Source organism: Mobula birostris, chromosome 1 (genome assembly GCF_030028105.1).
Source record: "Mobula birostris isolate sMobBir1 chromosome 1, sMobBir1.hap1, whole genome shotgun sequence".
NCBI classification, from domain to species: domain Eukaryota; kingdom Metazoa; phylum Chordata; class Chondrichthyes; order Myliobatiformes; family Myliobatidae; genus Mobula; species Mobula birostris.
Genome location: NC_092370.1, coordinates 251,374,913 through 251,397,709, shown reverse-complemented (window position 1 = coordinate 251,397,709; position 22,797 = coordinate 251,374,913). Strand labels below are relative to the sequence as shown.

The window sequence follows — 22,797 nt, the reverse complement described above, 5'->3', positions numbered from 1 at the left end:
TACATTAAATATATATAACGACTTGGCCTCCACAGCTGCCTGTGGCAAAAAATTCCACAGATTCACCACTCACTGGCTGAAGAAATTCCTCCTCACCTCCATTCTAAAGGGACACCCCCCTATACTGAGGCTGTTCCCTCTGTTTTTTATACTCTCTCATCATTGGAAACATCCTCTCCACATTCACTCTATCAAGGCCTTTCACCATTCGTTAAATTACAAGGAGGTCACTCTTTATTCTAATGAATTCTACCGAATACAGGCTCAGAGCCATCAAACGCTCATCATATGACAAGCTATTCAATCCTGGAATCATTTTCATGAACTTCCTTTGAACCCTCTCCAGTTTCAGCACATCCTTTCAAAGATAAGGGGCCCAAACCTGCTCACAATACCCCAAGTGAGACCTCACCAGTGCTTTATAAAGTTTCAACATTCTATCCTTGCTTTTATATGCTAGTCCTCTTGAAATGAATGCTAATTTTGCAATTACCTTCCTCACCAACAAATTAACCTTCAGGGAATCCTGCACAAGTACTCCCAAGTCCCTTTGAACCTCAGTTATTTGTATTTTCTCTCCATTTAGAAAATAGTCAACCCTTTCATTTCTTCTATCAAAGCCTATGACCGTACACTGCCTGACACTGTATTCCATCTGCCAATTCTTTGCCCATTCTCCTAATCTCTGTAGCCTCTCAACTTCCTCAGAACTACCTGCCCCCCCACCTATCTGCAATATTGTCTGCAAACTTTGCAACAAAGCCATCAATTCCATCATCCAAATCATTGACAGAAAATGTAAAAAGAATCGTCCCTGACACAGAACCCTGTGGAACACCACTAGTCACCGGCAGTCAGTCAGAAAAGGCTCCCTTTATTTGGACTCTTTACCTCCTGCCAATTAGCCACTGCTTTATCCATATTAGAATCTTTCCTGTTATACCATGGGTTCATAGCTTGTTAAGCAGTCTCATGTGTGGCAGCTTGTCAAAGGCCTTTTGAAAATCCAGGTACACAACATAAACTGATTCCCTTGTCTATCCTGCTTGTTATTTCGTTGAAGAATTCCGACCGAATTGTCAGGCAAGATTTTTCCTTGAGGGAACCATGCTGACTACAGCCTGTTTTGTCATGTACCTACAAGTACCCTGAGACCTCTGTCACTTACCTCGTGACGGGAATAAAGAACCAGCAGAGATGGAAAACACTTTAGAGTCCAGTATTGCTATTAAATAATAATATTTATTAGTAATTACGCAATACAGTAATATAAATGTAGATAAATCAAACAGGTTAGCAATAATTATATATAAGTAGGTAAATCAATAGGTGTGGAAATATATGAAAATCAAGCTTCTTCAAGTCTAGGGGTAAATAGATACAGTCTTACGATGATGAGTAAAGTTCAGTTCAGTTTGTGGTATTGAGTTAAGTAGTGATGGAGAGAGGGAGGGAGAGATTTGAGCCTTCAGGTGAGCTGACCCCGTCGATCTTCTCGTTGTCCTTCGAAATCCTTTAAAAGTCACCGACTGTGACCACAACAAAGGAGACCGATTTTCTGTGGTGGAGCTATCAACCCAGGCAAGGGTGGACACATGGACAACTCCCCACTGGTCACTGCCTTTTCTTTTCACTGCAAGAGCGACTGATCGATCTGCCTGATTGATCCTCCAAAAACCCACTTTTTCTGCGGGCACAACAAAGCTCATTCAGTGTCCAAAATGTGTGCCTGAGGTCTATATCATCTGACCTCCTATTTATCTCACCGTACTGAGTATCAACTGTTATTCAAATAACTCCTCCTTCCTTTCTCTGAGTAAGAAATATACAAGCAGGCAAATGTCCTTGGAAGTATAAACACGCTGCCGAAGAATCATAACATTGATTGTCCATCAAATAACGCCGCCCTCAGTCACCACAGCGACTTACGAGCTGCTCGGTTTCTCCAAATCAGCAGAAATCCAAAAGTTACTCCTAGTGCCTTAAAGTGTCAGTCCAAAATTTAGTCTTCATCTCTCTCTCTCTTTTCAAAACAAGATATCGGTGTTAAATATCTGTCTCTCTCTCTCTTTTCAAAAGCACAGTTCATAGGGGTAATCGAGCACAGTTCATAGGGGTAATTCAGGACCCCGTCACACTTCATCCTCAATAATCAATTCCAACATCTTCCTAACCACTGAGGTCAGACTGACTGGCCTATAGTTTCCTTTCTTCTGCTTCTCTCCCTTCTTGAAGTGTGGAGTGACATTTGTGATTTTCCTGTCTTCCGGAATCATTCCAGAATCTAGTGATTCTTGAAAGATCATTACATAGCTTTCCACAAATTTTCTACATAGCTCTCTAAAGTAAAAACTTCCAGTGTAATTACCCCATATACCCTAGTCTTAATTATCTTCTACTATAGAGAAATTGAGAGATTCTCCACTTTTTAATGAGATGTTTGTACACTCATAATCGAGAGCTAAACAGCAGTTCTTTATTCATTTAGTTGTATATCTGATCTATTATGTAATTTAAAATATTTAAAGTAAGCTAAAGACAGAATTAAAATGAACAAGAAAACACTTAGTTAAAAATGTAGTTAACTGCTGTTGATGCTGACAGCTTACTGACATAGTCTTAAAGCAATGTTGCTTTTACTCTGAACACTAGAAAGTGTTCTACAATGACAGAGGTTCAAGAATATTTATAACAATTATTTACAATGTAAAACCAAGTAAAACAAATGTTCATAATCAGTTGCAAAAATGAACTTTGAGTATCTGTTAAGAATGTCTCAACACTTTTCAGGAAAACATCACAATGATGAGATGCGTAAACTGGCATTTTATTTGTCTTAATTTTCCTTCAGCTTGGAATCCAATTCATTGTCAACATATTGAATGTCAGAATGCAATCAACAAGCCTGCTGTGAAGGTATTATAGATTCTTTATTCACTTACTTAAGCCCCTCACTCCGACTGGGCAAAGGCTGCCGATAGCAGCTTGCCAAATTCCTCTGTCCTGGCCCAGTCTTTCTACTTGCCCCAGGTGTAGCCCATCTTCAAAGATCCCTCCTGTCCCAGGGATGGAGCATCTGTTGGCGTTTCCGTAGCTTTGGACTTTTACGGGATGGGGTTGCTATCCCCATGCCCAGCCCTCCTCCTTTTAGAGCTGGGTTAGTGATGGTCCACTGTTAATTCACTTTGAGGTTCTGTTTTGCCACCTGTACCATGGCAGCCATTTTCCAGAACAATTACTGGCCCTTTCCTGAATCTTAAATTTCTGTTCTAGTTGCCCCTTTGAATGGATGGCATCCCATGTTTATAGAATCTACCTCTTAATTCATCAACCCCAACCTGCAGAAGTTAAAAAAACTTATATCAAGGGAATATAAATACAAGATTAATATAAGTGAGAAGAAAAAACTTTTATATAGTGTTTGAGATTGTGTTATTTACCTCTGAACTTATTGATAAAAATACAATTAAAAATATCTATATAATAAAAGAAAAGTAAAATGATCTGGAAGTTCAGGAACTTAAAAGTTGCTATTCATTTCAAGCAGGGGTTCCCAGTCTGGGGTCCACCGACCCCTCAGTTAATGGTAGGGGTCAATGGTGTAAAAGAGGTTGGGAACTCATAATTTTGAGGATGAACAATACTGTTTCCTATAGTATTTTGTAAATGCTTCTATGTAACAATGATATTTAATGAAATCTTTAAAATACATATTTAACCATGTGTACCACGAAGGCGTAGCGGTAAGCACGATGCTATTTCAGTTTAGGGAGTTGGAGTTCGGAATTCATTTCAGGTGCTGTCTGTAAGGAATTTATAAGTTCTCCCCGTGACTGCAAGGGTTTCCTCTGGGTGCTCCGTCTAAAGATGTACCAGTTCATAGGTTAATTGGTCATTGTAAATTGTCCTGTGATTAGTCTCATCACAAACAGGAGAAAATCTGCAGATGCTGGAAGTCCAAGCAACACACACAAAATGCTGGACGAACTCAGCAAGCCAGACAGCATCTATGGAAAAGAGTACAGTCAATGTTTCGGGCTGAGACCCTTCAGCAGGACTGGAGAAAACCTAGCTCTGACTCCTCATCTTATTTTCTCCAAACCTGACAAAGTGTCTCGGCCTGAAACCTTGAATGTACTTTTCCCATAGAAGCTGCCTGGTCTGCCAAGCGCCTCCAGCATTTTGTGTGTGTTGCCGTGATTAGTGTAGTGTGGGTTGCTGGGTTGGACTGGATGGGCCTGTTCTGTGCTGTATCTCTAAATAAATAAATAGCAAAACAAACAAACAGATGAATAAATATAAGAACATTTTATAAATTATACTGTTAGAAATTTGAAATTATTTAAAAGTTTTCATAATAGTAGATTAAGGAATCCTTGGTGAGTTATTTCAGTATGTGCTAATTATGTCATTGTAGAGGGCATCAAAATAAACACCTGCAAAATTTCATGAGAGTCACAAGCAAAAGCTACTATTCTTCAATGTGTCTTTCAAGTTTTGATACTGAATAAAAATAAGATTTAAAACTCTTTGGAGTTTAATCCCCCTTTGCCAAAGCTATGAGGTGCAATTATACCATACTGTTTCAGTTCCTTTGAATCTTTATTCTGATTAAATGAACCCTTCTACATTTTAAATCTGTTCTCTTTTGAAGATGTGCATAGATCCATCCATTTCTGTGGCAGTAGGTGAGAAACCACCCCCATTATACTTGTGCGAAGAGTGTAGCCAAAGGATTGCTGGGTGAGTTAATAAAGCAAATATCAACATAATAATGTAGTACAATGGTTAAAAATATCCAGGGGAGGAGATACCGGAGGCGGTATGGGCGAGAGCTGGAGTCCATGCTGGGTTGGGGCTGCCTTCCAGAATTCGCTCGCTGGAACACGAGTTGGTTTGCATTCATCAGCAGCTGTACTAGCACGTGATGATGGCTGCTGTGTGGTGGTCCTTGCAGAAACGTGGCTCCAGGACAACATTACATGCACCATCAATCTACAGGCTATGATACTCAGGAAGCTGGGCTATATATTTATTTGTGACTGTTATTTGCTGTCGTGACCATATGTGCTGACAGTGACTGTTGATGCAGTTTTGCACCTTGGCCCCTGGAAAACGTTTTGTGTACGGGTGAATGACAATTAAACTTGAACTTGAAATGTGTTGGAGCTGCATGACATCACAGTACTTTGTAACAAAACAATTCTGGCATTCATCATTTTATAAAGTGGAGATGACCCGAGATTAATCGAGATAACAAATACAAATCAGCAAAAGAGATATATCAGCACACACAAAATGCAGGAGGGACTCAGCAGGCCAGGCAGCATCTGTGGAAACGAATAAACAGTTGATGTTTTGGGCCGAGCACCTTTATCAGAACACCTTTATTACTTCAGTTTGTGAAAAGAGATATAGCTGTCATTTGGATAAGTCTTAGACTATAAGATTTAGAAGCAGAAATAGGCCATTTGGCCCATCGAGTCTGCTCCACCATTCAATCATGGGCTGATCCACTTCATCCAGTCATCCCCACTCCCCTGCTTTCACCCCATACCCTATGATACCCTGGCTAATCAAGAACCTATTTACCTCTGCCTTAAATATACCCAATGACTTGGCCTCCACAGCCGCTCGTGGCAACAAATGCTACCCTCTGACTAAAGTAATTTCTCCGCATCTCTGTTCTAAAAGGACGTCCTTCAATCCTGAAGTTGTGCCCTCTTGTCCTAGAAACTCCTACCATGGGAAATAACTCTGCCATATCTAATCTGTTCAGGCCTTTCAACATTCAGAATGTTTCTATGAGATGCCCCCTCATTCTCCTGAACTTCAGGGAATACAGCCCAAGAGCTGCCAGACATTCCTCATACGGTAACCCTTTCATTCCTGGAATCATTCTCGTGAGCCTTCTCCGAACCGTTTCCAATGTCAGTATGTCCTTTCTAAAATAAGGAGCCCAAAACTACACACAATAGGCCAAGTGTAGTCTCATGAGTGCCTTATAGAGCCTCAACATCACATCCCTGCTCTTATATTCTATACCTCTAGAGATGAATGCCAACGTTACATTCGCCTTCTTCACAACCGACTCAATCTGCGGGTTAACCTTTAGGGTATCTTGCACGAGGGCTCCCAAGTCCCTTTGCATCTCTGCATTTTGAATTCTCTCCCCATCTAAATAATAGTCTGCCCGTTTACTTCTTCCACCAAAGTGCATGACCATACACTTTCCAACATTGTATTTCATTTGCCACTTCTTTGCCCATTCCCCAAAACTGTCTAAGTCTCTCTGCAGGCTCTCTGTTTCCTCAACACTACCCGCTCCTCCACCTATCTTTGTATCATCGTCAAATTTAGCCGCAAATCCCTTAATACCGCTGTCCAAATCATTGACATACATTGTAAAAAGCAGCAGTCCCAACACTGACCCCTGTGGAACTCCACTGGTAACGGGCAGCCAGCCAGAATAGGATCCTTTTATTCCCACTCTCTGTTTTCTGCCAATCAGCCAATGCCCCACCCATGCTAGTAACTTCCCTGTAATTCCATGGGCTCTTAACTTGTTAAGCAGCCTCATGTGTGACACCTTGTCAAAGGCCTTTTGAAAATCCAAGTACAGCACATCTACTGCATCTCCTTTGTCTACCCTGCTTGTAATTTCCTCAAAGAATTGCAGTAGGTTAGTCAGGCAGGATCTTCCTTTCAGGAAACCATGTTGGCTTTGGCTGATGTTGTCATGTGTCTCCAGGTACACCGTAATCTCATCCCTAACAATCGATTCCAACAACTTCCCAACCACTGATGTCAGGCTAACAGGTCTATAGTTTCCTTTTTGCTGCCTCCCACCCTTCTTAAATAGTGGAGTAACATTTGCAATTTTCCAGTCATCCGGTACAATGCCTGAATCTATCTGTACTGTATAGCTACTGTATAATACTGCATGTACTATTAGGCATGTATTGATCTGTACGTGTGTGTTCAGAGTTTGGTTTCAGTCAGTAAAGAACCCTGTTAACTTAGCTCCTGTCTCCAGCATTTTTATTTATAGGTTTGTTGTGTAACCCGGCCACAAACACAACAAATTGACGACAAGGTTAATGAACCTACATCATATTGGAACGCCGTGTTTTAATTGATAACGACACCCGGAAGAAGAGCGCAAGGTATGAGCCAAGGCAGAGCGAGGCTGCGAGTCCGAAAGGAAACAGAAGCACAGCCGCAGGTCGGGAACATTGGGAGACCAAGAGAACAGTCGGAGCTGCAGCATGTCCAGCCGAGACCACAGCCGGCGCTGACCCCAGGGGCTGAGGGTCTGCCTGCCCCAGAAGGGAGATAAAAAGAAGCGACACACACATCTAGACGGAGTGCGCTCGTGGCGCTAGCAAGAAGGACACATGTGTCAAAAAGAAAACAAGGGGAATACGGGGCTAAACTAACATAACAAAGATGGCGTTGATTGGAACCATTACAGATTTGATAGTGGCACTGAAGACTGGGCAATTTACATTGAAAGAGTGGAGTTATATTGTGAGGATAATGGTGTTAATGATGAAAAGAAAGCCAGCGTCTTACTCAGTATTATGGGAGCAAAAACTTATGGGCTGCTTCGGAGTTAACCCCTGAAAAGCCAGCTGACAAAACGTTCAAGCAAACAGTAGACACTCTCCAACAGCGTTTAAACCCCAAACAACTGGTCATTGCTGAAAGATTTAAATTTCACAAACGGAATCAGAGCAAAAACGAAAGCATTTCTGAGTATTGTGCTGAATTAAGCGAATTATCAGAACATTGTCAATTTGGAGCTGGTCTATCGCACGCATTGAGGGACAGGTTAGTGTGTGGCATGCACTGTGAAGCCACACGGAAGAAGCTCCTGGGTGAAAAAGACCTTACATTAGAGAAGACGCTGAACATTGCAATATCAATGGAAACAGCAGCACGGGGTGCTTCAGAGATGCGACAAAAATCTCTGGAATATGCTACAAATAAAATGTCACTGAGCAGAAATAAAGGAAGGAAATGTTACCTTTGTGGGAATGTGTCACATGACCCTGAGGACTTTTGGTTTAAAGACAAAGAATGCGGAAACTGTGGCAAACAGGGCCACACTGGCAGAGTATGCAAAGCTAGTAAACAGCAGAAAAAGGACAAAATACAGAGAAACAAGAAACCCCAGAAAGGAAAATACAACAATGAAAGAAGGCTAAAACGAACTAAACTACTGCTAAAGACTTACACAGGACAGAAAGTGCATCCCGAAGGCAAAATTAAAGTGACAGTGACCCACGGAGGTAAAACACAGCAACTTACCCTCTATGTACTGAAAAAGGGAGGACCACCATTACTGGGACGTGAATGGATCAGGAAAATCCAATTGGATTGGCACACCATCAAGGCACTAGATGTGTCAACAAAGGAGGGCAGCTCGGTGGGGAAGATGTCCGCAGCTCTCCTCTCACCCATTGTCGACTATTACAACCACAAGGCGGAGTTAGACAGCGTCGATGATGAGGACGAACGCAGTATCCGTGGCTGCGACTCGGATGAAGATACAGAGGATGCAAGGGAGACAGATATTGCCAATAAGCAGGATGATGAAGACTACCTGGAAGTAAAAGAGCAGATGTACCAGGAGAAATTGACATCTCCCAAAAGACAGCTACAGCAGTTACAGGAAGGCACTTTGCAGGAGTATCAGAAAAGGATGAAGAAACTAGGTCAACAATTCAAGGAAAGAATACGAAATGCAGAGCTTTTTCTGCAACTGGAGACAGAATAACTTGAAAGGAATTATACTAAAGAGAAGAAAGCAGCAGTGAAGGAATTTGAAGATAAAAAGATTGAGTTAGAAGGGAAAAAAGAGGATTGCGTATGAGAGGCTAACAATGAAACTCACAGGACACTCTATGGAGGTAAAGTTAATAATGACTAGGAAGCTAAGGAGGAGACCTAATGACCCCGTTCCAATTACAGACAAAAGACAAAAACCTGCACCTGTGCAGTTAAATTACTTGTTCACAGATGAACAGATAGTGGAAGACCTGCGAACTCTCAATAACCTTAAATCTCTGAAAAGACCTGCATCTCCATCTTCTCCTGAACAATTTCCTTGGGAAAGATCCATGAAAATTGGTCATCCCTTAAAAGCTCTTGGACAAAATCAATTCCATTCAAACAGAACAGCTTTCGCACAGGGTAAATTTTGAACCAATCATTTCCTCCATTGAGAATCATTCACTTAATCCTTTGCACGTACATATTTTGAATCCTCAGTCAATGTGTCTTGTTTTTCACAAAGAAGTTGGGAATCAGCATCAAAACAGAGGTGAATTCTGGCAACAAACTGTAAGGTTTCTATTGTTGTATTTTCACACTTGTGCTAAATGTGCATCTGAAGGAATTCTCCCTCTTGAGCCAGGTATGCAATCTCTTCTTGCACTGTGCACAACTGGGAGTTTTCATACATCGAATCCTCCAGACAATTCGGAAACAGTGCATAGAGTTCAGTCTCATTTTCTTGACCAAGATTTGGTTTTTGAACTTTAGACAGATAGCACTGCAGGTAATCCTTAATATCAGCAAAACTGTACTTTAACAGCAGCTTAAGAACAATGGAATGAGCAACAGGATTTTGATCAACTGCTTCTTCAAAATGAACGATTACTGGTAAAGTGCTGATCTTTCTGTGAGTCATTGGATTACCCGGACTTTTGAATAACTAGCAGAGACAGCAGATCACCAACCACTTCTTTTGGAAACCAAAGCTACGGAAAATGCATCACACCTCTTGCGAAATATAACTAATTTTGCTACAGCTTCACTTATTTCTTCTGTTACTGCTGGTACATAATCATCATCTAGAGAAATATGGCACAGTGGGCAGAGTCCCCCCCAGAGACTTGAATTATAAATGGGTCTTAGACCAAAAGTGGAAAAAAAAGGCTTGTTATAATTTGATATTATTACGTTACTTCGTTATAATTTGATATTGTTAAGTTACTAAGTAAACAATTGGTAGTCATTTGTATGTTAAGGGTAAACATACTTGTTTAGCGTAGTGCCCCAGTAAGAAAAAACGGTTGATACACTATTAAAATAAAAGGGGAGGAGTGTACTGTACAGCTACTATATAATATGGGACTACTTTATGTTGTAGGGACACATTGCATGCACTATTATGCATGTACTGAGCATGCACTATTAGGTGCGTATTGATCTGTAGGACTGTGTTCAGAGTTCGGTTTCAGTCAGTAAAGAACCCTGTTAACTTAACTCCCGTCTCCAGTGTTTTTATTTATAGCTTTGTTGTGTAACCCGGCCCCATACACAACAAATTGGCGACAAGGTCACATACACAGCACTATTGATTCGTGAAAGATCACCGTTGACGCCTCCGCAATCTCTTTAGTTACTTCCTTCAGAACCCGAGGGTAAATTCCATCAGGTCCAGCAGATTTATCCAACCTCAGACCATTAAGCTTCCTGAGCAGCTTCTCAGTCGTAATTTTCACTGCACAAACCTCACTCCCCTGACACTCTTGAATGTCCGGTATACTGCAGACGTCTTTCACTGTGAAGACTGATGCAAAATACGCATTCAGTTCCACTGCCATCTCTGTACCTTTCGTTACAATATCTCCAGCATCATTTAGTATTGGTCCTATATCTACCCTCGACTCTCTTTTACCCTTTATATATCTAAAAAAGCTTTTAGTATCTTCTTTAATATTAGTCGCCAGCTTCCTCTCATAATTCATCTTTTCCTTCCGAATATCCTTCTTAGTTTCCTTCTGCAAGTTTTTAGAAGCTCCCCAATCCTCTATCTTCCCATTCCCTCAGGGGTGGAAATTCTTGAAACATTTATGGAAATGTTTCAGACTACCACATAGTTCCTATGGGAGGACCATAATCTTGCCGTAGGGGTTGGAGGTTTGCATGCCTCAATGACCCATTGAGTTCTGTTGGCTGGAATTGGGGCTTTATGCTTTGGTTCTTGGTCGGGTCACCCATGCCAAACAGATCAAAGGTAAAGGCCAGACTAAGAATGGTCCTCTTTGTTTGGGGGTTCTGCTCAGGGCAAACAACCGTGATTGGTCAAAAAAGTTGTCATGGAAACAGCAATGAAAAATCCTTATATACCTGTGTGCGATCAAGGACAGACAGAGATGGAGGACCTTCATTGCTGCCCTAAACACCAGTGAGAAAGTCACATAGTTACTCTTAGGGGAAAAATAATTTATTGGCTGTAAAGAAAATGAAATTCTGATCAATCAACCCTTTGTCAGTGAGGTACTCAAGTAAATGTACTTTTCAATTGAGATGAATGGCTTCAACACTGTGAAAGGGTCTTGGCCTGAAACATTGACTGTTTATTCATTTCCATAGATGCTGCCTGATCTTCTAAGTTCCCGCAGTGTTTTGTGCGTGCTGCTCTGGATTTTCAATATCTGCAGAATCTCTTGTGATTGTCAACCCACCCTCTCTGTTTTTGGATATTGAAAATTAGTTGCTTTTACTTGAACCTCTGTTGTTCTTTCTCAGGGTCCAAGCTGAATGGTTAATTGATGTCTTGCTTCCACAAGGTGAGTTCTGAATTGGGAGTACTTTAGTAAGGTGCAGTCTATTCACATCATTTTTGTTCAAGCAATTTTTTGAAGGCCTCGATCAGCCAGAGCTGACCTTGGATATTGCGTCCCAGCTGTCTACATATGCCAGCCAGGGCAGTATGATATGGGGAACAAGCATGTAGCAAGCTTCCCCTCTCCATGCATTTGATGAACCCAAAGGAATGGCAGAGACTGATACAGTTTAGTACCAGCAGCATCGCAGAAATTGCCAGTCAACATTGAACTCAACGTAGGACACCCTTAGGAACTCCAGCTCCGGATTTTTCTCTCTGGGTTTACTCCTGAATCCTTCCAAATAGTGGGTATAGCCGCAAGGTAGTGGCGTTTGAGATCAGAATTTTCCTTCTCCTAGATGAGCTGACAAACACGGTTAATGAGCCCCATCTGCATGAAGTGACTGGTTTTAAGGTGCTAGTAACCTGCCTTTGCCTCTCCTCCTGTCAGTAGTAATGGATCTGCCAGGCTGAGTAGCTAAGCCACACTTGAAGGCCAGGAGCTGGACTTGCTTGTCAGAGGCTATTTGAGGTGCACGCCTTTGGGAGCATTTAATAGGTAGTGGGAGCTTGTCCCCATTACCACCCCTGGCTACAACAACCCTAAGGAACCATATACAGACAGGAATGTTTCAGTAATCCTGAAATGTTTATTTTTAAAAGGAAGCGCTAGGCTTCACTAATCTTTTGTCAGTGAGCAGTTTATTAGTTAAGGCAGGGAGGAGCTCCCTCTGGAGCAGGGGTTTCCAAACTTTTTTTATGTCATGGCCTCTGCCATTAACCGAGGGGTCTGTGGACCCCAAATTGAGAACCCTTGATTGAGAGGAAATAAGTTGAACGGATGGTAGGGAGTAAACAATTCCGGGGAAGGCTACAGGGTGTGAGGAAGATGTTAATGTTTTCTCTTGTTACTTAGAGATACAGCACGGTAACAAACCCTTCTGGTCCACAGGTCTGTGCTACCTAGTTGCATATATATGACCAATTAGTCTACTAATCCATAAGACCTAGGAGCAAAATTTGGTCATTTGGCCCATCGAGTCTGCTCCGCCATTCCATCATGACTGATATATTATCCCCCTCAACCACATTCTCCTGCCTTCTCCCCAAAACCCTGCTCCCTGATTAATCAAGAACCCATGAACCTCCACCTTAAAAACACCCAATGACTTGGCCTCCACAGCCACCTGTGGCAAAGAATTCCACAGATTCACCACTCTGGCTAAGGAAATTTCTTCTCATCTCTAAATGGACGTCCCTGTATACTGAGGCTGTGTCCTCTGATCCCAGACTCACACACCACAGGAAACATCCCATCCTCCCCACATCCACTCTATCTAGAGCTTTAAATATTCAATAGGTTTCTGTGAGAACCCCCCCTCCCCCTACCAACTCACTCTTCTAAACTCCAATGAGTACCGGCCTTGAGCCATCAGATGTTCCTCATATGTTAACCCTTTTATTCCTGGGATCATTCTTGTGAACCTCCTCTGTGTCCTCTCCAATGCCAGCACATCTTTTTTTAGATAAGGGGCACAAAATTGCACACAATACTCTAAGTGCAGTCTGACCAATGCCTTATAACACCTTAAAACCCATTAAATTTTGAAAAGTGGTAGAGAACTGGAGCACCTGGAGGAAACCTCATGTGGTCATGGGGAGAGCGTAAAAACTCCTCACAGACAGCAATGGGATTTGAACCTATTTTGCTGATGCTGTAGTGTTCTGCTAGCCACTAAGCTACCATGCCCCTCTTTCATAAAAACTTTTCATGTAATTATTTTGAGTGTTCTGTAACAACCCCTTTAGTATTTTGTCTATGCTGTCTATAGTAAGTAGAATGCCTAAGCATTCTCCAATTGATGGTGAGTTAAAATATGTACATTCATTGAGATCCTATGACACTATAAGCCCCACTATATGATAATGGCAGGGTGGTGTGTTCTCTGTTATTTCCCTCACAATACAACCCCTGCTGGTAAAGAATGTACGTATTTTTCAGCCCTCATTGTATTTCACTTATTTAGTATCGGTCCTTCTGGACCAACAGCTGCACCACCCAGCACCCACCTATCTGATCCAGATCACAGGACAATATACAATGACCAATTAACCTACGAACCTGGTACATCTTTGGACCGTGGGAGGAAACCAGAGGTCCTGGAGGAATTCCACACGTTCATGGGAAGAACGTACAAACTCGCAGGCAGAACATGCAGGAAATGGGCAAGGTAACCATCAGTCCATAAGAACATAAGAAATAGGAGTAAGAGTAGGCCACCCGGCCCATCGAGCCTATTCTGCCATTCAATAAGATCATGCTGATCTGACCATGGACTCATCTCCACCTACCTGCCTTTTCCCCATAACCCTTAATTCCCCTACTAGGCAAAACCTATCCAACCTTGTCTTAAATATATTTACTGAGGTAGCCTCCACTGTTCCACTGGGCAGGGAATTCCACAGATTCACCAGTCTGGGAAAAGCAGTTCCTCTTCATCACTTTCCTAAATGTACTTCCCTGAATCTTGAAGCTATGTCCTCTAGTTCTAGTCTCACCTACTAGTGGAAGCAACTTTCCTGCCTCAATCTTATCTATCCCTTTCGTAATTTTAAATTCCCCTCCCTATCAGATCTGCCTCCTTCATCGACTCTTTTAAATCCAGGCTCAAATCTTACTTTCATTCACTAGCGTTTGAATCCTCCTGATGTGGCCGATTTTTGGCTTGTGCCTAGGCTCTTGTGTTGTTTCTTTTGTGCCTATAAGTTGTTTGCCTTGTTGGTTATGTCTGTGTTTCTTGTATTTGTAATTTTAGCTATTCTGCTCTGATCTGTACAGCACTTTGGTCAACGTGGGTTGTTTTTAAATGTGCCATGTAAATTTGACTTGACTTGTATGTTTCTATAGGATCTTCTCTCATTCTTCTGAATTCCAGCAAGTACAGCCTCAGGTGACTCAATCTTTCCTCATAGTCTAACCCCCTCATCTCTGGAATCAACCTGGTGAACTGCCTCCAAAGCTAGTATATACTTCCTTAAGTAAGGAGACCAGAATTGCATGCAGTACTCCAACTGTGGCCTCACTAGTACCCTGTGTATTTGCAGCATAACCTCCCTGCTCTCAAATTTAATCCCTCTAGCAATGAAGGCCGGCATTCCATTTGCCTTCCTGATAGCCCGCTGCACCTGCAAACCAACCTTTAGTGATTCGTGCACAAGCACTCCCAAGTCCCTCTGCCCAGCAGCATGCTGCAGTTTTTTATATTTAAATAATATTCTGCTCTTTAATTTTTCCTTCCAAAGTGGATGACCTTGCATTTACCACATTGTACTCCATCTGCCAGACCCTTGCCCACTCACTTAACCTATCTATATCTCTCTGCAGACTCTCCGTATCTCCTGCACAATTTGTTTTTCTCTCAATTTAGTCTCATCAGCAAACTTAGATACGCTACACTCAGTCCCCTCTTCCAGATTGTTAACGTATATCGTGAACAGTTGGCCCAGCACTGACATCTGCAGCACTCCGCTCACCACTGATTGCTAACCAGAGTAACACCCTACCCATGTATCCCAGCTCTCTGGTTTCTATTAGTTAACTAACCCTCTATCCATGCTAATACATCACCCTGAACTTTATGTATCCTTGACTTATGGGTAAGTCTTTTATGCAGGACCTTATCAAACACCAGCTGGAAATCCAAGTAAGTTTCCACCATCTGTTCCCCTCTATCTACCATGTTCCTTATATCCTGAAAGAACTCCAGTAAGTTTGTCAAACAGGACCCTTGCCTTTGCTGAATCCATGCTTCATCTGCTTGATGGATCCATTTCTTTCCAGATGTCTTCCTATTTCTTCTTTAATGATAGCTTCAAGCATTTTCCCAACTACAGATGTTAAACTAACTGGCCTCTGATTACCCGCCTTTGAACAATGGTGTGATGCCTGCCATCTTGCAATTCACTGGGACCTGCCCAGAGTCCAGAGAATTTTGGTAAATTATCACCAAAGCCTCTATTATAACTTATGCCATTTCTTTCAGTACCCTGGGATGCATTCCATCAGGACCAGGGGACTTATCTATCATTAGGCCCACAGGTTTGCTCAGCACTACCTCTTTAGTGATAGCTATTGTATTGAGGTCCTCACCTCCCATCGCATCCATAACATCCCTCTTTGGCATGCTAGATGCATCCTCCACAGTGAAGGCTGACACAAAATAGTCATTCAAAGCCTCGGCCTTTACTACTTGATAAAATTATAAAAATTTTTACTATCCGTTTTTATATTTTGTGCTAGTTTATTTTCATAATCTAACATTCCCTTTCTTTATTGCTTGCTTTGCACTGTTGTAACTATATGTTATAATTATGTGGTTTTTGTTAGTTTTTAAATCGGTTTGTCATGTGTATTGGTGATATCATTCTGGAAAAACATTTTATCATTTCTTAATGCATGCATTACTAAATGACAATAAAAGAGGGACTGCATGTCCTCATAATCATAGTGGTACTTTGTTGCTCTTTAAAGTTTTTCCAATCTTCCAGTTTCCCACTACTCTTGCTGACTTTGTATGCATGAACTTTTAGTTTGATACCTTCTTTTATTTCCTTAGTTATCGAAGGCTGACTGTCCCCACCCTTACTTGTCCTTACTTTTAACTGGAATATACTTTTGTTGAGCACCATGAAAAATCTCTTTGAAAGTGTTCCATTGTTCCTCAACTGTCCCACCATATTGTTTGTGTTCCCAGTTAAAGGCATCCGTTAGTCTCATGAGACCATGGATTTGTGCCTTGGAAGGTTTCCAGGGTGCAGGCCTGGGCAAGGTTGTATGGAAGGCCAGTAGTTTCCCATGCTGCAAGTCTCCCCTCTCCACGCCACCGATGTTGCCCAAGGGAAGGGCGTTAGGACCCATACAGCTTGGCACCGGTGTCATCGCAGAGCAATGTGTGGTTAAGTGCCTTGCTCAAGGACACACACACTGCCTCAGCCAAGGCTCGAACTAGCAACCTTCAGATCACTAGACAGACGCCTTAACCACTTGGCCAGGCACCAATACTAGTTTACACTAGCCAAATCCTCATTGCATTGTAGTCTCCATTGTTTAGGCATTGAAACTCAATCATACTTTAATCACTCTTTCCAACTACAAGATCACTAATTTTACTTGCCTCATTGCACACAACCAGATCCAAGAAAGCACGCTGCCTTGTAGGTTTCCCTGCTCCTTAGTTCATTGAATCTGCATCATGGTAGCGTAGTGGTTAGTGCATCACTGTTACAGTGCAGGGCTTCAGAGTTTTGAGTTCAGTTCTGGTGTTCTCTGTCCATTCTCCTCGTGAGCGTGTGGGTTTCCCGGAGCTGTTTCGGTTTCCTCCCACAGTCCGAAGGCAGACCACTGGCCACTGGAAATTGTCCTGTGATTAGGCTAGTGTTAAATAGGTGGGCTGCTGGGCAGTCTGGCTCATTGGGCTGGAAGGTTGTGCTACGTACTGAATCTCTAAATAAATAAAATACACTGAAGAAAGGAAGGTTTTTTTCCCCCCCAATTTCTTAAAAACAGCTATGAGAGGGTGAGCAGCTGGTTGCTACATAGGTGATTGCCAATCTACAGTCTTTGAACTTGTTGCTCAGGGCTATATGGGTACTACAACGCTATGATTTAGTTTGTGGATTTCCTTCCGCTTTGTGTTCAGGAAGAATTGATTGCCAGGTTGGTTAGCCTTCAAATTAAATGCTGGTGAAATCACCAACTTCAACCAGAAATTTGTTACTCATATCAGATGCTTTGATTAGCTGACATCTGAAACAAAATGTCAAAAATGTTCATTAGGCCAGACATCATTTGTGGCTAGACAAATATAGTTGAGTTTCAAGGTCAATTAATTTTACGAGTTACTGTCAACAGCCTAGCTCATTAATACTGGTGAGCTGATCCCTGAGCACCCAAACACATTGTGAAGAAATGTAAGATTGCTGTGCTAATGATTGTCCTAGTAGTTTGCCTGTGTAAATTTATTTAATATAACCACTAATGATTTTCTACTCCTTAATTTCCGCAGCAATAGAAAAGGCATCTCATTGTTAATTTTTAGATGTCCTTATTTTCTAGTCGGCAAAGGCATTTGTAGAAATACATGTTCAAAATCATCTACTATTGTTGAATTGTGGACTGGATAATATGATTCTCTGTTGCTACTTGTTTGGAAAGGATTAGATTTCCTTTGTGATTTTTTTTTAATGTGTACTCACTCAGCGATCATTATTTTGGTTGGACAGGATCTTTTGTTCTGATAAGGTTTTTGGATTGGAAACACATGTTTTGTCAAGACAGCTTGCTTGTTGTTTCCCTTTGAAGTGCTGGAAAGAGCTGTCCAAAAATGTCAATAGCATTTTGTTGTTGTTTCTTCACTGGAAGAGCAATGAAAAGATGAAAGCTGTTTTTATTTCTTATGAGAAATAGCATCGCCAGCTTCTAACTCCTGAACTGGGTAAAACCGCAAGACCATAAGATATAGTAGCAGAAGTAAGCCATTTAGCCCATCGAGTCTGCTATGCCATTCAATCATGGACTGGTCCAATTCTTCTAGTCATCCCCACTCCCCTGCTCTCACCCCATATCCTTTGATGCCCTGGCTAATCAAGAACCTATCTATCTCTGCCTTAAATACACCCAATGACCTGGCCTCCACAGCTGCTCATGGCAACAAATTCCACAGATTTACCACCCTCTGACTAAAGTAATTTCTCTACATCGCAAATCTAAAAGGACGTTCTTCAATCCTGAAGTCATGCCCTATTGTCCTAGAGACATCTAACATGGGAAATAACTTTGCTATATCTTATCTGTTCAGGCCTTTTAACATTTGGAATGTTTCTATGAGATTCCCACTCATTCTCCTGAACTCCAGGGAATACAGCCCAAGAGCTGCCAGATGTTCCTCATAGGGTAACCCTTTCATTCCTGGAATCATTCTTGTGAATCTTCTCTGAACCCTCTCCAATGTCAGTATATCCTTTCTAAAATAAGGAGCCCAAAGCTGCACACAACACTCCAAGTGTGGTCTCACGAGTGTCTTATAGAGCCTCAACATCACATCCCTGCTCTTATACTCTATACCTCTAGAAATTAATGCCAACATTGCATTTGCCTTCAACTGACTCAACCTGGAGGTTAACCTTTAAGGTATCTTGCACAAGGACTCCTAAGTCCCTTTCCATCTTTGCATTTTGAATTCTCTCCCCATCTAAATAATAGTCTGCCCGTTTATTTCTTCCACCTAAGTGCATGACCACACACTTTCCAACATCGTATTTCATTTGCCACTTTTTTGCCCATTCCCCTAAACTATCTAAGTCTCTCTGCAGGCTCTCTGTTTCCTCAACACTACCTGCTCCTCCACCTATCTTTGTATCATCAGCAAATTTAGCCACAAATCCATTAATACCAGACTCCAAATCATTGACATACATTGTAAAAAGCAGCGGTCCAGTATCGACCCTTGTGGAACTCCACTGGTAACTGGCAGCCAGCCAGAATAGGATCCCTTTATTCCCACTTTCTGTTTTTTGCCAATCAGCCAATGCTCCACCCACGCTAGTAACTTCCCTGGAATTCCATGGGCTCTTATCTTGCTAAGCAGCCTAAGAATTGCAGTAGGTTTGTCAGGCAGGATTTTCCTTTCAGGAAACCATGCTGGCTTTGGCCTATTTTGTCATGTGCCTCCAGGTACTCTGTAATCTCTGCCCTAACAATCGATTCCAACAACTTCCAATCACTGATGTCGGGCTAACAGGTCTATAGTTTCCTTTCTGCTGCCTTCCACACTTCTTAAATAACGGGGTAACATTTGCAATTTTCCAGTCATCTGGTACAATGCCAGAATCTATTGATTCTTGAAAGATCATCCGCAATCTCTCCAGCTGCTTCCTTCAGAACCCGAGGGTGAATCCCATCACATCCAGGAGATTCATCCACCCTCAGACCATTAAGCTTCCTGAGCACTTTTTCAGTCGTAATTTTCACTGCACAAACTTCACTTCCCCGACACTCCTGAATGTCTGGTATACTGCAGACGTCTTCCACTGTGAAGAGTGATGTAATATATTTATTCAGTTCCTCTGCCATCTGTGCATCTCTCATTACAATATCTCCAGTGTCATTTTATATTGGTTCTATATCTACCCTCAACTCTCTTTTACCCTTTATATACTTAAAAGAGCTTTTAATATCTTCTTTGATATTAGCCGCCAGCTTCTTCTTGTAATTCATCTTTTCCTTCCGAATGGACTCCTTCGTTTTAAAAGCTCCCCGATCCTCTATCTTCCCACTAGCTCTGGCTTCCTTGTATGCCCTCTCTTTTGCTTTTACTTTGGCTCTGACTTCACTTGTCAGCCACGGTAGTGACCTTCTCCCCTTTACAAATTTCTTCTTATTTGGAATATATCTGTCTTGCACTTCCCTCATTTTCACAGAAACCCCAGCCATTGCTGCTCTGCTGTCCTTTCTCCAAACCCTTAAAAGCAAATTAGTTTTGTTGCTGCCAGTCTATTACTTCTGATGTGGCAACAGTAAAAGAATAGATTTAAAGCCTTAGTGTTCTTGAATGTCCAAGTTTAATTTTAATCAATCCAGAACACATTAATCCAAGAAATGAATTGCCTCCAAATTACATGCATGTCGTATGCATCAAATGAGACCTGAAGTATGAAACTGTAAGATGAAGAAACTACTGTGGGCTTCAAGTTACTGAGGAGTAGTGGGTTTGATGTTGGTGAATAATGTCTGTCACTGATGAATTAATGGTATTCTTATAAATAAACATAGGGTTAAAAATGTTTTGCATGTGGCAGCCTGCAGTGGATCCTTTATGAATCCTTGGATTAGCAGGTATATTTCTAACCTGTACTTTGGGAGGCACGGTAATGTAGCAGTTAGCGTAATGCTTTACAATGTCACTGACCAGACTCAGTTCACACCACTGTCTGTAAGGAGTTTGTGCATTCCCCCAGTGAACATGTGGGTTCCCTCCAAGTGCTCCAGATTCCAAAAGCACACAGGTCAGTACGTTCATTCGTCACATGGGCTGTAAGTGCCTGTTACTGTGCTGTATCCCTATGCGACCTCAATATGGATGGCCTGTGCTGGCCCAGAAAGATCTTAGGCCTCAACTTATATTATCAGAGGCTTCAACATGAATTTTGAACAATAGTTTGTTACAAGAATCACCACTTGTACTAATGATCAGAGAGGCACAGAGAATCTGGGTTAACTGACAAGTAACTTTTATTGTCTCAAGTAAAAGGCACGTGGGTTCACAAACTTATGTACCTGTGTGCAAATTCTGTTACACGAATCACCTGTTGTAATAATGATCAGTGACGCACAGAGAATCTGTATTTATCAACAAGTAACCTTTATTGTCTCAACTAAAAAGCACCTGGGTCCACAAACTAACTACCTGTGTGCACCCCACTAGAATCCCTGACCCTCCATGAAGAGAAAAGGTACTACCCAGGAAAGGAGTCTACGCTAGCCAGGCATTCCTCGTGGTCCTGATCTCCACGTGTCCGTGGGGTCCTCCTTATCCGCGATGGTTGGTTCCTGGTTGCTGGAGAGTTATCGCCCCTGCATATTTGGAGCTTCTGACTCTTATAATGTTCCTAATCAATTGAACTGTTGGTTCTCCACCCCATTGGCTCAACGTCACCTGACCTACCTGGATCACCTTCCTACTGGTTCTTGTACACGAGTACAACCCAGCATTGTTTCTTGGTTCTGCCCACCCCAGCCTTGTGTATTTGTGTCTTTCCACTCTGACTGGTCCAAACCAGTTAAATGAGATGACCCGGATGGAGTCTGATGAAATTAGAGATTGCTTCTTTGGTAGGTCTGGCATTTTACATAGTAAGTCGCTACTCATCTGAGATGGTCTCAGGTTCAGCAGGTGAAGCTCCTTGTGTCCACATTCAATGGCTCTGATTAGATTATCCAGACCAAGAATCAGTTCAGAGTTCACAAAATGGGAGGAAACAAAGACAACTGGTTTGTCTGCCTCTCCTGTCCCTGATTCATCAAATCCACTAATTGCAGACAGTGCTTTCTTCTGGCCAACATGTTTTTAGTAGCTATCCAAAATGCTGTGCATATAATGCACCTCCAGGGATGGGCATAGATAGTAACGGAGGTGGCAAGGTAGTATAGTGATTAGCGTAACGCTATTTCTATGCCAGCGGCCCGAGTTCAATTCTCACTGCTGTCTGTAAGGAGTGTGTATGTTCTCCCCATGACTGCGTGGATTTCTGCTGGGTACACTGGTTTCCTCCAACGTTCCAGAACTGTACTGATTAGCAGGTAATTAGACACATGGTCTGTAAGGTCATTGGGCTGTTAGATTCTGTAAGAGGACCAGATTGTCTTTAAGAACACAGCTGGCTGTTCAGGTTAATTAGACACATGGTCTGTAATTGGGTGAAATAAGGTCATTGGGCTGTTAGAGCCTGTAAGGGGACCAGATTGTCTTTAAGAACACAGCTGGCTGTTTAGGGTGGAAGGGCCACTCAAGAGATTTGTTTGGAAATTGATGAGGCAAAACTCTTTAAATGACACCGGTAAAGTTCTTGATCAAACGGTGCAACATCCATTGATACTTTAAAGCTATTGAATATATATATTGGGTATGGCATATTCTGATTTTGTATCATTAAAATAATCATTCTTATTTGTTAATTTATTTGTGGTAATATTACTTTGTGTTGTGTTGTACACCTTGGTATATTTGTATATCACCAAACAGGTACACGTTGGTCCAGAGGAACATTGTATTGTTTGGTGGTATACATGTACAGGATGAATAACAATGATTTGAACTTGGTACTAAATCAACATAACATGGCAAACTATAAGCCTACTGCTGGCAAATTGGATTAGTGCACATAGGTACCTGATGATTGGTGCGGATGTGCCTGTCCAGTCGGCCTGTTTCTATGCCGAATGACTGTGACTAAAATTAAAGGGCGTGATCTTGCCTCCATTTTGGTTTCTGTTGAACTCAATTCTTACTGCACAATCTAAATTTCTGGACCTTCAAGTAATTTCCATTGTTAATCATTAAAAGTGGTTATTAAAGGCTTTCATGATTTCTGGTTATTTCATTAAAAACACTGGCAAA

The 22,797-nt window shown here is 41.8% G+C and overlaps 1 protein-coding gene and 1 pseudogene across 1 annotated transcript in view; both read left to right on the top strand.

Annotated features, from left to right (window-relative positions):
• The window catches only part of LOC140194116 (protein unc-79 homolog), a 338,541-nt gene that overhangs the window by 20,384 nt on the left and 295,360 nt on the right, over positions 1–22,797 (top strand). The window contains exons 6-8 of the mRNA XM_072251578.1: positions 2,852–2,916; positions 4,655–4,743; positions 11,545–11,585. Of these exons, the coding sequence (XP_072107679.1) occupies positions 2,852–2,916; positions 4,655–4,743; positions 11,545–11,585 (195 nt within the window). The remainder of the gene's footprint in view (positions 1–2,851; positions 2,917–4,654; positions 4,744–11,544; positions 11,586–22,797) is intronic.
• LOC140200033 (sin3 histone deacetylase corepressor complex component SDS3-like) lies at positions 8,441–9,209 on the top strand (annotated as a pseudogene).